The sequence below is a fragment of the Anomaloglossus baeobatrachus genome, chromosome 11, assembly GCF_048569485.1.
Source record: "Anomaloglossus baeobatrachus isolate aAnoBae1 chromosome 11, aAnoBae1.hap1, whole genome shotgun sequence".
Classification (NCBI taxonomy): domain Eukaryota; kingdom Metazoa; phylum Chordata; class Amphibia; order Anura; family Aromobatidae; genus Anomaloglossus; species Anomaloglossus baeobatrachus.
Genome location: NC_134363.1, coordinates 134272096 through 134287262, shown reverse-complemented (window position 1 = coordinate 134287262; position 15167 = coordinate 134272096). Strand labels below are relative to the sequence as shown.

Sequence of the window (15167 nt, the reverse complement as noted above, 5' to 3'; positions counted from 1 at the left end):
ACCCATGTAGTTACATAACTGACCACTAGGTGTCCACAGTGCACTGCTTGTATTGGACAGCTCTTTAGCTCCCCCTAGTGGCAAGTAAAGGCTTCAAGAAGTTTCGGACCTTCTTTAAAGGGAACCAATCGCCAGGATTTTTGTATACAGCCTAAAGCCAGTGCTATACACTGATTCTATACATACCTGTAGTGGTCAGCTCGAATGTTTAGGTTTTGAAATCCAAGAAATTAAAGTTTTATAAAATCAGCAGCTTCTTGAGTGGCAGCAGCTGAGGTTCAGGTAATATCTGGGGGATATTCAGAGTTATCCCCTCCCCCTGTTAGAATTAGCATAAGTATTATACCATTCATTTACTTTTTCCCTAGCAGAACCTTTGCTGATGTCATACTGATGTGACCAGAAGGGGCAGGGCCTCAGCCAACAGAAAAATGTTGCTTTCTGGTATAAGCATTGTTAGCTGAGGCCCCGCCCCTTCTGGTCACATGGGTATGTCCTCACACAGGTCCTACGAGGTAAAATTTAAATCAACTTTATAATACATATGCTAATTCTAACAGGGGGCGGGGATAACTATGAACACCCCCAGATATTCTCTGATCCTCAGCTGCTGTCACTCAAGAAGCTGATCATTTTGTAAACTTTACTTTCTTGGATTTCAAAACCTAAACATCCGATCTGACCACTACAGGTATGTATAGAATCAGCCTGATAGTGCCAGTATAGCACTGGCTTTAGCTTATATAGGAAAATGCTGGTGATTGGTTCCCTTTAACCGAAAAGTGGCTCCACTTACATTACCATATGGTACCTAAGAAAGCTAAGTGGTATTATAATTGGCACAGTAAGGTGGAGGGGGTGTCAACATATTCTTAATTGAAGCCTACAAGTCTTATCCTTCTGCACACTCACCTATTGGTCTCTGGAATAAAAAACAATGAGGGCAAAGGCCCTGTGCCCACGCTGCTTATTTTGACGCAGATTTTCAGAAATTTGCAGCAAAATCTATATGTCCATTGTGAAGCCAGCAAAGTCTATGAGAATTCAGAAGTGCTGTGCCCACGTTGAGTATTTGGTGCAGATTTCTTTTTATCTGCACCAAATACGCAAGGGAAAAATAAGCAGCGTGGGCGCAGCACTTCTGAATTCTCATAGACTTTGCTGGCTTCACAATGGACATTCAACTTTTGCTGCAGATTTCTGAAAATCTGCGTCAGAACTAAACAGCGTGGGCACTGGGCCTTAGGCTATGTGTCCACGGTAGAATGTACCTGCGGATTTTTCTGCATGAAAATCCGCGACTTTCGCGGCAAATCCGCACCCGCGGATTTGCCGCGGATTTTGATGCGGATTTCTTTTTTTTTTTTTCCCCCATTCTATACCCAAAATCCGCAACAAAATCCGCAACAAATAATTGACATGCTGCAGATTTTTCCGCATCAAAATCCGCGGCAAATCCGCAGCGGGAAAAATCCGCAGCATGGACACAGCATTTCCAAAATGCCATTGAAATGGCTTGGAAGTGCCGCTGCTGCAGATTTTCGGGAAATCCGCGGCAAATCCGCGGCAAAATCCGCGGTAAATCCGCAGCGTGGGCACATAGCCTTAAAGAACAAACAGAGCTGTTTCTTAACTTGCATAGATCCATTGTTGGGTCACTCTAGAAGGATCCTCTGGTCTTGGTTGATTGGCTGCAGCGGTGATGTCACATTTAGTGCTCATTAACCACTGCAACCAACCACTGGGCTCAGTAGCATGGCATTGTAGGTGCCCTAAACAGTTATTGACTGTAAATGTAATATCACTGCTGCAGCTGATCAACAAACCCCACAGCAGCGGCAAAGAGGTAACACGGAGGATGAGTTCCATTTATTGATTTAGGCACTACAGTATGTAACACTATGGCACAATTACATTTTAAAAGGGACAACCCCTTTAATTAGCAGTTTAAGGACCCCTTAAACAATAGGTTAATGTTGTTTGAATTTAGCAATATTGGGGGGGGGGGGGGATCAGCTGACCATTTAATGTCTATGGTGGACCCTGATATGTCAGGGCAGAGAAGGATCCGACTTACTGAAGTTGCGCTCAATCTTTTTGTTCTCACGGGAGATAAGCTGCTACCAGAGAGGTGAAGTGCTCCTGTACATGGGGGATTTTGAGGAGATTGTTCATCTGACAGCTAACTAATGTGTATGATGGCCTGAAGATTGTCTAGTCTACTGTCTCGTACAAAATTATATTTTAAGGAGAACTTTCACTGGATTTTTCATTTAAAACTGAGTGCCCCATCGAATTGCTGCTGCTCCACTAATTGTGGAACAGTTCTTCTTTTTCTTCTGTGCCCCTCTGTTCTAAACTTATGTCCCCTTGAAATAAAGATGCAAATGTTCCCTTAAACTAATTGGGCGTGTACTTCAGAACTTCTTTGTGGGTGTGGCTGTGTTTTGATTGGCCAGCATCAGAGGAGGAAAAAGCAAACGCCCACAAAGAAGCTCTTTTCCCCTCACCCATGACAGCACCACGTGAGAGAGGGATCCGCCCAGCGAGGACAGGAAACCATTCTCAATAAAAGGGCGGTACCTCTCCCCTTCGTCAGTTGGTTTCCTGTCCTTGATGGGGGACCCCTGTTCAAAGAGTACTATTGCTAGGTGGATTAGGGAGGCCATTACTTTAGCCTACTCCTCTAGTGGAGCGCCCATTCCGGAGAACATTCGGGCCCATTCCATCAGAGCGGTGTCTACCTCCTGGGCTGAACGTGCTCAGGTATCTATTGAACAAATTTGTAGGGCCGCTACCTGGTCCTCACAGTCTACTTTTTTCCGGCACTATCGGTTGGACCTATCCTCCTCGGCTGCTCTTTCGTTTGGTAGACGGGTGCTTGAGGCGGTGGTCCCTCCCTAGATTAGTGTTTCTCTGGAAATCTCTCACGTGGTGCGGTCATGGGTGAGGGGAAAACACCAATGTTACTTACTGGTAGCCGGTTTTTCCAGAACCCATGACAACACCCATATAATCCCTCCCTTTCTCATCCTTGGTGTGCACTATTCTGGGTGTGCATGTGTGTATTTAGTGGTGTTGGAGTAAGTTCTAACGATTGTTGGAGGTCCTCTCATTCTGGGTAATCAACTGACAAAGGGGAGAGGTACCGTCCTTTTATTCAGAATGGTTTCCTGTCCTCGCTGGGCGGATACCTCTCTCACGTGGTGCTGTCATGGGATCTGGAAAAAACGGCTACCGGTAAGTAACCGTGGTGTTTTCTTTTCAGGGGGCATAACTTTGGAATGGAGGGGCGCAGAAGAAAAAGAAAACCTGTTCCAGAATCGTCAGAGCAGCGGGAATTGGAGGGAGGTGCTCAGTATACAAAAACAAACAAAAAACAATGAAAGTTTACTTTAAGGTGAAGTTGAAGGCCCGTAGTTGTGCGGCTTTGGTCTTGGTGTAGGTAGCGCTGATTATCACATTATACGAGAGCTCATGATTATAGAGCGCTGCACGTACAGCGTCTTCTCACTTCTCGGCTGCTGAACAGGCATCGGGGTTTGGATGCAGAATCATCTTTTCTTTGTACTGCTGTGTCTACACTTTTCCCTGTTTTGATGATCGTTCACATTTTTCATCGCTTCAGCGATGTTCTTTTGTTTCTCACTTTCTCCCCTTATCTAGTTTTTTCACTTTATCGTTGAATTAACAGATCTGATCCATAATAGCAGATCAGTCATTCCACTGTGTTTCAGGGGAGCACAAACCTGCGCTGCATTGTCAGATTGTAAAACGTCAAAGAAAGCACAGTAAGCCATCTATAGCAGAACGTGGCATCATCATAGTAGTATCACTTCGTAGGCACTTTCCCCCAATAAATTACTTTTTTTTTTTTGTAGAGGTCTGATGTGCCACGAGAACTGCAGTGTACAAGCCATATACTAATCAAGCTGTGAGTGCATTGGGGTGTCTGTGCACTTGGTCTGCTTCTTCTAAGTGTATTGGGGTGTCTGTGCACTTGGTCTGCTTCTTCTAAGTGTATTGGGGTGTCTGTGCACTTGGTCTGCTTCTTCTAAGTGTATTGGGGTGTCTGTGCACTTGGTCTGCTTCTTCTAAGTGTATTGGGGTGTCTGTGCACTTGGTCTGCTTCTTCTAAGTGTATTGGGGTGTCTGTGCACTTGGATGTCTGCTTCTAAGTGCATCGACACGCCTACAATGCATTTCCAGACTGATTTGCATATGACTTATCTCCTGCATTCGTCATGGCTGTCACAGCAGAAAAAAATATAAAATATTTACTAGTGGACAAGCTGCACAACAGCCATACTACATCTTCACATTCTAACAGGTTCTCTTTAACAGGTTTATTTTATACATTTAAATTCTACTTCTCTTTTTGCTATTTTGGGGGGAAAAAGCTGGTTTTTTTTGTGCGTGTATGTGTGTATATATATGTATGTATCTAATACATAAAGCTCAGTGTATGTGTGTATGTCCGCTAAAGGAATCCGCATCGTCGCATTTACAATCACGAAATTTTGCACAGACACCCCCATGTGACTCAGGGAATGTCGTAGACTACCGTATGTTTGGGCCATAAAAATTAACCACGTGCTTTCCAGTTACGCTATAAAAATCCTGCAGCCATTAAACTGAATGGAGCTGGGAGCTATCTAACATATAAAGGTGTGTGTGTGTGTGTGTGTGTGTGTGTGTGTGTGTGTGTGTGTGTGTGTATGGGATTGGCATCTGCACCGTCGCAGCCACAGCCACTAAATTTTGCACACTCACATGTCTGGGCCCAGAGAGCGTCATAGGCTATGTTGTGAGGCGAAATTTTAACCCCACGCGTTCCAATTTACCAATCAATTTTGCCCCTATCTACGTAATGGGGAAAAAGTGAAACGAAAAGTGTATCCGCACCATCGCATTTACAATCACAAAATTTTGCACAGGCACCTCATGTGACCCAGGGAACGTCGTAAACTATGGTTTGACAGAAACATTTAACCCCGCGCTTTACAGTTACTCTCCAAAAAACATGCCTTCATTAAAGTAAATGGAGCCTGGAACTACAGGTTATTATTAGGAGCTGTGAATGGTTGCTATAGGAACAAAAGAAATTCATAGTATAAGAAGCTTATATGTGAGGTAATAAGAAGTCGGTGGGGAGACTGATAGAGAGAGACAGACCGGGAAAGAGACAGACAGACAGAGACAGACCTGGAAAGAAACAGACCTGGAAAGAGACAGACAGACATGCAGACAGGGACAGAGACAGGCAGACAGGGAAGAAGGAGACAGCCAGAGAGACAGACAAAGATAGATGGGGAAAGACACAGACAAACATAGAGACAGACGGGGAAAGAGACAGAGAAATAGAGACAGACACAGGCAGACAGGGAAGAGACAGATGGGGAATGAAACAGAGAGATAGAGACAGACAAAGAAAGAGACAGGCAGACTGAGAAAGAGGCAGACGGCGAAAGAGGCAGAGAGAGAGAGAGAGAGACAGACAGCCGGGCAATGAGGCAGAGAGAGAGCGAGAGAGACAGACAGCCGGGCAAAGAGGCAGAGAGAGAGAGACAGACAGCCGGGCAATGAGGCAGAGAGAGAGAGACAGACAGCCGGGCAGAGAGAGAGAGACAGACAGCCGGGCAATGAGGCAGAGAGAGAGAGACAGACAGCCGGGCAAAGAGGCAGAGAGAGAGAGACAGACAGCCGGGCAAAGAGGCAGAGAGAGAGAGACAGACAGCCGGGCAAAGAGGCAGAGAGAAAGAGACAGCCAGCCGGGCAAAGAGGCAGAGAGAGAGAGACAGCCGGGCAGAGAGAGAGAGACAGACAGCCGGGCAAAGAGGCAGAGAGAGAGAGACAGACAGCCGGGCAAAGAGGCAGAGAGAGAGAGACAGACAGCCGGGCAAAGAGGCAGAGAGAAAGAGGCAGAGAGAGAGAGACAGACAGCCGGGCAAAGAGGCAGAGAGAGAGAGACAGACAGCCGGGCAAAGAGGCAGAGAGAGAGAGACAGCCAGCCGGGCAAAGAGGCAGAGAGAGAGAGACAGCCAGCCGGGCAAAGAGGCAGAGAGAGAGAGACAGCCAGCCGGGCAAAGAGGCAGAGAGAGAGAGACAGCCAGCCGGGCAAAGAGGCAGAGAGAGAGACACAGACAGCCGGGCAAAGAGGCAGAGAGAGAGAGACAGACAGCCGGGCAAAGAGGCAGAGAGAGAGAGACAGACAGCCGGGCAAAGAGGCAGAGAGAGACAGACAGCCGGGCAAAGAGGCAGAGAGAGAGAGACAGCCAGCCGGGCAAAGAGGCAGAGAGAGAGACACAGACAGCCGGGCAAAGAGGCAGAGAGAGAGAGACAGCCGGGCAAAGAGGCAGAGAGAGAGACACAGACAGCCGGGCAAAGAGGCAGAGAGAGAGAGACAGACAGCCGGGCAAAGAGGCAGAGAGAGAGAGAGACAGACAGCCGGGCAAAGAGGCAGAGAGAGAGAGACAGACAGCCGGGCAAAGAGGCAGAGAGAGACAGACAGCCGGGCAAAGAGGCAGAGAGAGAGAGACAGCCAGCCGGGCAAAGAGGCAGAGAGAGAGAGACAGACAGCCGGGCAAAGAGGCAGAGAGAGAGAGACAGACAGCCGGGCAAAGAGGCAGAGAGAGAGACAGACAGCCGGGCAAAGAGGCAGAGAGAGAGAGAGACAGACAGCCGGGCAAAGAGGCAGAGAGAGAAAGAGAGACAGACAGCCGGGCAAAGAGGCAGAGAGAGACAGACAGCCGGGCAAAGAGGCAGAGAGAGAGAGAGACAGACAGCCGGGCAAAGAGGCAGAGAGAGAGACACAGACAGCCGGGCAAAGAGGCAGAGAGAGAGACACAGACAGCCGGGCAAAGAGGCAGAGAGAGAGACACAGACAGCCGGGCAAAGAGGCAGAGAGAGAGAGACAGACAGCCGGGCAAAGAGGCAGAGAGAGAGAGACAGACAGCCGGGCAAAGAGGCAGAGAGAGAGAGACAGACAGCCGGGCAAAGAGGCAGAGAGAGAGAGACAGACAGCCGGGCAAAGAGGCAGAGAGAGACAGACAGACAGCCGGGCAAAGAGGCAGAGAGAGAGAGAGACAGCCGGGCAAAGAGGCAGAGAGAGAGAGAGAGAGACAGCCGGGCAAAGAGGCAGAGAGAGAGACAGACAGCCGGGCAAAGAGGCAGAGAGAGAGACAGACAGCCGGGCAGAGAGAGAGAGACAGACACAGACAGCCGGGCAAAGAGGCAGAGAGAGAGAGAGACAGACAGCCGGGCAAAGAGGCAGAGAGAGAGAGACAGACAGACAGCCGGGCAAAGAGGCAGAGAGAGAGAGACAGACAGCCGGGCAAAGAGGCAGAGAGAGAGAGACAGCCGGGCAAAGAGGCAGAGAGAGAGAGACACAGACAGCGGGGCAAAGAGGCAGAGAGAGAGAGACAGACAGCCGGGCAAAGAGGCAGAGAGAGAGAGACAGACAGCCGGGCAAAGAGGCAGAGAGAGAGAGAGACAGACAGACGGGCAAAGAGGCAGAGAGAGAGAGACAGACAGCCGGGCAAAGAGGCAGAGAGAGAGAGACAGACAGCCGGGCAAAGAGGCAGAGAGAGAGAGACAGCCGGGCAAAGAGGCAGAGAGAGAGAGACAGCCAGCCGGGCAAAGAGGCAGAGAGAGAGAGACAGCCGGGCAGAGAGAGAGAGACAGACAGCCGGGCAAAGAGGCAGAGAGAGAGAGACAGACAGCCGGGCAGAGAGAGAGAGAGAGAGACACAGACAGCCGGGCAAAGAGGCAGAGAGAGAGACACAGACAGCCGGGCAAAGAGGCAGAGAGAGAGACACAGACAGCCGGGCAAAGAGGCAGAGAGAGAGACACAGACAGCCGGGCAAAGAGGCAGAGAGAGAGAGACAGACAGCCGGGCAAAGAGGCAGAGAGAGAGAGACAGCCGGGCAAAGAGGCAGAGAGAGAGAGACACAGACAGCCGGGCAAAGAGGCAGAGAGAGAGACACAGACAGCCGGGCAAAGAGGCAGAGAGAGAGAGACAGACAGCCGGGCAAAGAGGCAGAGAGAGAGAGAGACAGACAGACGGGCAAAGAGGCAGAGAGAGAGAGACAGACAGCCGGGCAAAGAGGCAGAGAGAGAGAGACAGACAGCCGGGCAAAGAGGCAGAGAGAGACAGACAGCCGGGCAAAGAGGCAGAGAGAGAGAGAGACAGACAGACGGGCAAAGAGGCAGAGAGAGAGAGACAGACAGACGGGCAAAGAGGCAGAGAGAGAGAGAGACAGACAGCCGGGCAAAGAGGCAGAGAGAGAGAGACAGACAGCCGGGCAAAGAGGCAGAGAGAGAGACACAGACAGCCGGGCAAAGAGGCAGAGAGAGAGAGACAGCCGGGCAAAGAGGCAGAGAGAGAGAGAGACAGACAGCCGGGCAAAGAGGCAGAGAGAGAGAGACAGACAGCCGGGCAAAGAGGCAGAGAGAGAGAGAGACAGACAGCCGGGCAAAGAGGCAGAGAGAGAGAGAGACAGACAGCCGGGCAAAGAGGCAGAGAGAGAGAGAGAGACAGACAGACTGGCAAAGAGGCAGAGAGAGAGAGAGACAGACAGCCGGGCAAAGAGGCAGAGAGAGAGAGAGACAGACAGCCGGGCAAAGAGGCAGAGAGAGAGAGAGACAGACAGCCGGGCAAAGAGGCAGAGAGAGAGAGAGACAGACAGACGGGCAAAGAGGCAGAGAGAGAGAGACAGACAGCCGGGCAAAGAGGCAGAGAGAGAGAGACAGCCGGGCAAAGAGATTGAGGCAGAATGATGCAAATACAGAGAGATAGAAACAGACAGACAAGGAATGAGACAGACAGCGACACACAGACAGAGACTGGGAGAGAGTCAGAGAGACAGTTACTATCCTGGGTGCGTATGTATGTATGTATGTGTGTATGTATGTATATATATGTATATGTATATATATGTATGTATGTATGTGTATATAAATATATATATATATATATATATATATATATATATATATATTATATAATATAAAATATATACGGTAACTTTCGCACATAGTTTTCCAAAGGGATATGTTGAGACAGGCTGCACGGATACATATATGTCCCAGTGTTTCGTTGTCACTGACTTTTTCAAGGTAGATCTAAATGCAAATAATATAGTGAAAAAAATAAAAAATATTAAATGAAGTATTTACCTGTTTTTGCTCATTTACTTCTATTCGCATTTATTTCTTTCTCACAAATCATCCCTGCTTATATTTCAGATGGCGGAGCAATTAATGACTCTGGCCTACGACAATGGAATAAACCTCTTTGACACGGCTGAAGTTTATGCTGCTGGAAAGTAAGTGAAATATTAATCTTCCATGTATGAGTGACAATGGCCAGGAGGCTTTGTCCACGTTGGCCTTTTTATCTTTCTGCTAAGCAGTATGCTATTTGATATGCGTTGTCAAAAATACTATGACCCTGGTGGAAAGCTGATGGGACGCCATTTGAAGTAATTGAAGAAAGGGAAAAATCCAGCATCCGAAGTCATTGGATCAATTAAAACTTGGCTTTATTGATTTTCCATAAGATCAAAAAACTAAAATCCTATGTAGACAAATATCTACGCGTTTCAAGAAGCTCATGATTAAGGCCCTGTGCCCACGCTGCGTATTTTCAGTATTTTTCCCTTGCATATTTGATTCAGATTTTTTTTTCCTGCACCAGATCTGCACCAAATACGCAAGGGAAAAATAAGCAACGTGGGCACAGCACTTCTGAATTCTCATAGACTTTGCTGGCTTCACAATGGACATGCAGATTTTGCTGCAGATTTCTGAAAATCTGCATCAAAATCCACAGCGTGGGCACTGGGCCTAAGAGCGGTCTAGCTGCTCGAAACACGTAGACCTTTGTCTAAATATGTTTTTAATTTTTTGATCTTATCGAAAATCAATAAAGTCCAGTTTTAATTGATCCTTTGATTGCGGATTCTGGATCTTTCTCTTGTTTCAAGAATTTTCTGCCTGGTAGCTGATCCAGAGCTTCCTTGCACCGCACCCTCATTGTCCAAGCACCTGGAGAGCTGGTCTGTTTTTTTTTTTCGTTATATTTGCCATTTGAAGTTAGCTAAGTCAACTTAAAAGAGAAGAAGAAAATAATGGGGAAAAAAACCCACAGATCTGCCATAGTTGTTGTCTTGCTTTGCTAAAGGGGTGGTTCACTACTCTGCAATAGTGGCCACATCCCTGTAAAACTGATAAAGAAGGCTTTATTTAAATACCTTGTTCAACCAATTTTTCCTCTGAGCGGCGCTCTTGTTTACCGCTCATCCCTATGAGATGACCACCCCCCCAGGCTACTGAGGTCCGCTCACCGCCATGAAGTGACAACCCCCCCCCGGGCTATTGCGGTCCACTCATCCTTATGAAGTGACTCCTTGAGGCTCCATGACCTCTGAGATCCAACGATGTCATGTCAACGTCCAGTTGACCTGACATCACTGCGGTCGGCCCCAGTCTTCCTGAGTTGACTGGGCTGTGGGCGGAGTTTCACCACTCGTCACAGCCCATGCACTGTGACGGGCGTTGAAACTCCGCCCACTTCCCAGTCACTCAGGAAGACTGGGGCCCATGATGGTGATGACGAGTCAACTGGAAGTTGGCATGACATCACCGGATTTGATAGGTCATGCAGTACGTGAAGTCACTTCATGGGGATGAGCGGACCGCAATAGCACCGCTCAGAGGCAAAACTCGTTGAACAAGGTATTTGAAAAAAACCCTTCCCTATCAGTTTTACAGGGATGTGGCTATTATTGTAGAGTAGTGAACCACCTCTTTAATCTTAGCTCCACTAGAGGGATCCCTCTGAAGCTTCTGTTTCAATCAGTAATTGGAATATACAGATTAGCCCCCTAGTGGAGCTTCTGTGTGCCGGTGGCATCCGAGAACCTCCGTCCACCACCGTCCACAGCTGATTGGCAGGAGTACCGGGTGTCACACCCTCACCGATCAGATATTGATGACTTATCCTGTGGATAGGCCATCATTAAAATAGTAGTGGCCAAACCCATTAAATTTACTGAAGATTCTGAGCTTGACTTATCTATGTATTTCTCCAGATGTTTCAGAACTATAACTCCCAGCACGCAGTGCCCAGAGAGCCACCGGTTGAAGGTCACTAAAAAGTAATGAATAGTCAGACATCACCATTACACATTGTTAGGGATACAATAGAAATCTGTGCAGCTTCCCTCTTTGAAGCGTTGGCCCGGTATCTGCACATCTCCTGCTCCGTTCTCTTGATTTACACCACAATTTCCTGTTTGATGTAAAGTTACCGCGTCGTCTGGAGATTACGATCTTTAATTCCCTCTTGTTCTGGCTCATGGGTACATATTCTCATGAATGGCGTCCGTCCCTACAGTGTACGATCGCACTCCTCGCCGTCTCTATATTACTCACATTTCCAGTCTGGCTACATATATACAATATAACAGGATGCACTCAGCGTAGATGGGTTTGTACAAGAAATAGTGGCCATGTATACATTCCAAGATGGACTTCATATTATGTTCTGATTCGTTTTTTGAGACCTAAGCCAATCAATTTTCATCAGATTCATTTTGCAAGTTTATAGTCATGAAAATAAGGCCTCATCCTTTGTGTCAAACCTTGTGAGGCTAAAATGAATGGTAACATCCACCTAAAGTACCAGCTTTTTTTTTTTTTTTCAGTGCTGCAGTGGTGCTTTAAATCTAAGCCCTCTGCCCCAAGTCTCATACTCGCCCTCCGGCATCACCTTTTTTCAGCGCCGCTCGCGTCCCATGGTGCCACCTTGTGACCACAACCACTAACTGGCTGGAAATCAGAACTTAAATCACAAGCTCCCAATTCAAGTCTATGAGAGTGAGATGAGGCTCTTGTAGACTTGTATTGAGTTGTGACTACTGGTGCGCTCCATGAAACAATGGAGGTGCCGGTAGGTCACAAAATGCCCAAGACCGACCGGAACGGCAGTGATAGAAGATAAAGATGCCGGATGGTGAGTATAAACAGGGGGCAGGGGACTTTAAATCAAAGTGCCACTCCACCATTGAAATAAAAAAAATGTTGGAGTGGTTCTTTTAAGGATTTTATGCCACAAGGTCAATAGTCTAGTTTTTGTTTTTATTTTGTCTGTTGCTCCCCTAAGTGTGGTGTGTTTGCTTTTGTTGTGTATTGACACCACCAATACAGTTCCAGGGACTTGGACTTTTTATTTAGTGCTATTTTTTATGCACTTTACAAGGGGGCGGGGCTCACAGGAGCCTCTGGGGGCGGGGCTCACAGGAGCTTCTGGGGGCGGGGCTCACAGGAGCTTCTGGTGGCGGGGCTCACAGGAGCTTCTGGTGGCGGGGCTCACAGGAGCTTCTGGTGGCGGGGCTCACAGGAGCTTCTGGGGGCGGGGCTCACAGGAGCTTCTGGGGGCGGGGCTCACAGGAGCTTCTGGGGGCGGGGCTCACAGGAGCTTCTGGGGGTGGGGCTCACAGGAGCTTCTGGGGGCGGGGCTCACAGGAGCTTCTGGTGGCGGGGCTCACAGGAGCTTCTGGGGGCGGGGCTCACAGGAGCTTCTGGGGGTGGGGCTCACAGGAGCTTCTGGGGGCGGGGCTCACAGGAGCTTCTGGGGGCGGGGCTCACAGGAGCTTCTGGGGGCGGGGCTCACAGGAGCTTCTGGGGGCGGGGCTCACAGGAGCTTCTGGGGGTGGGGCTCACAGGAGCTTCTGGGGGCGGGGCTCACAGGAGCTTCTGGGGGCGGGGCTCACAGGAGCTTCTGGGGGCGGGGCTCACAGGAGCTTCTGGGGGCGGGGCTCACTGAAGCCTCTGGGGCGGGGCTTCTTGGGGCTCACTGGAACCTCTGGAGGCGGGGCTCACAGGAGCCTCTGGGGCGGGGCTTCTTGGGGCTCACTGGAGCCTCTGGCGGCGGGGCTCACTGGAGCCTCTGGCGGCGGGGCTCACTGGAGCCTCTGGCGGCGGGGCTCACTGGAGCCTCTGGCGGCGGGGCTCACTGGAGCCTCTGGGGGTGGGGCTCAGTGGAGCCTCGGGGGCAGGGCTGCAGGCTACCTTTAAAAAGGCCTTAAAAATTAGCACTGAATAAAAAAAGACTCTTAAACCTTATGGCAGATTTTAAAACAAATCAGCAAAACAAACCTGCATACTCAGAAGAGCAACTAAGAACAAAAATTGGACACTTTTGACCTGATGCCTAATGACAGGGCTTCTTTAATACAGTAATTATTGCAATACAGAACATTTAATCACACGTTTCCAGGAGGGATAACAGAGGAACAGTACAACACATAATTATAGGAAAAGATGATCCAGGATTGTTAGTTTATGGGCAATACAGGTATATCATAAAACAGACGTGAGCCTATAACCGATTTTATTTCTGTTTTCCAAATACTTCGGTTTCTTCTTCATATCATCATTTCTCATTTTCAGGGCTGAAGTTGTATTAGGAAATATCATCAAGAAGAAAGGTTGGAGGTAATTATTTGACCTGGTGATGAATCTTTCATGCGGTGAACAGTTTCATCTACATCCTCTTTGCTCAGGAGTGAAAAAAAGAGCGGCATAAATAATTAACGCCGTAAAATCGTGCAGCTTCATTTTTTGATATCTTGTTGTCAGTTATTAAACTCTATTGACCTCTGGTATTTAGAAAGACATGCTGTGGGTTATAGTGACAGGAGGAATTGTATATGTATATATGAGAATGTAGATAAAAAGCATCATTGTCTACATAAAGATATGCCCCCACATTACAAATTAAATTACTGTTATATTAAGGCTCAACTTGACACAATTGTGTGTATGTGTGTGTGTATATATGTGTGTATATGTATGTATATATATATATATATGTATGTGTATATATATGTATGTATATATATATATGTGTGTGTGTGTATATATTAGTTTCTTATGTTTATATTATTAACAATAATATAAACATAAGAAACTAATATATATATATACACATATATATACACACATTGTGTGTGTGTGTATATATATATATATATATATATATATATATATATATTATGTATATATACATAATATATATACAATGTGTGTGTGTGTGTATGTGTATATATATATTAGTTTCTTATGTTTATATTATTAATATAATAATAATGATAATAAAAAAATAGTTAAGGTGTTTTGGGGGAATCTTTAAGTATAGCAGCCACCACTAGGGGGAGCTTAATGCATAATTCATTATTTCTATTGACTGTACACATTGTAAACCACAAGCTCCCTCTAGTGGTGGCAGCAGGCAGGCAGAATTGTATCACTGACTCCTATAGCCATACATAGGATGTGGAGCTCTGTGCTTGAACCACGTTCTGACCATTCAAAGAATGAAAGAAATAGAGGGTATGAGTTTTTGAATATTTATCTATAGGGTCACCATAAAAAAAGTAATATATTTGTATGTTTTGGTTGTAAATAATATATATTTTTTTTCTATCCATTTAGGCGGTCCAGTTTGGTTATTACAACCAAAATCTTTTGGGGAGGAAAGTGAGTAACTGTACATTTTGCATTAGTCACCTGCTTACCTGACCCAATGTTGGAAATAACCATTGTCCTTATATTGTAGGGCAGAAACTGAAAGAGGCTTATCCAGAAAACATATAATTGAAGGTACAACATGCACTCCTGTTATTTCCGTAGCCTGTAACTGTAATAAGGTGTGGTGTTATATAGTTTATCACCATGGTATGAGGGGACTCGTGGAGGCCATTCACAAAGGGAGAAATTACTCATCGGATTCTAGCTTGAAGGGGTTGTCCAAACAATTCTCGATCACCAGTTTTACCCATGTTAAAATTAAAAGTACTGTGCAAAAGTTTTAGGCAGGTATGGAAAAATATGCTTCAAAGTACAACATAAGGCCTCATTCACATGTCATTGTTTTGACATATACATGTATAAAAAAAAATGGTACCTGTGTCATCACTGTTTTGGATCAGTGTGCTATTAGCAGTGCCGTGCTGCCAGTCACCATGGGGCTTATGACCCCCGCCTGGCATTGCACTTTAAACTTAATTGGCTCCATCATTCTCCTCTGCGTCCTTGTTCGGACATCTCAGCGCAGCGGGCACGATGACTTTACTACGGTATATCAAGCCCGCTATGCTAAA

The 15167-nt window shown here is 47.1% G+C and overlaps 1 protein-coding gene across 11 annotated transcripts in view; it reads left to right on the top strand.

The window, feature by feature from the left end:
* Window positions 1–15167, top strand: part of KCNAB2 (potassium voltage-gated channel subfamily A regulatory beta subunit 2) — a 295743-nt gene that overhangs the window by 234741 nt on the left and 45835 nt on the right. For all 11 annotated transcript variants that reach the window (XM_075327766.1, XM_075327764.1, XM_075327765.1 and 8 more), the window contains 4 exons: window positions 9247–9326; window positions 13456–13500; window positions 14500–14544; window positions 14624–14667. In XM_075327766.1, coding sequence (XP_075183881.1) covers window positions 9247–9326; window positions 13456–13500; window positions 14500–14544; window positions 14624–14667 — 214 coding nt within the window. The remainder of the gene's footprint in view (window positions 1–9246; window positions 9327–13455; window positions 13501–14499; window positions 14545–14623; window positions 14668–15167) is intronic.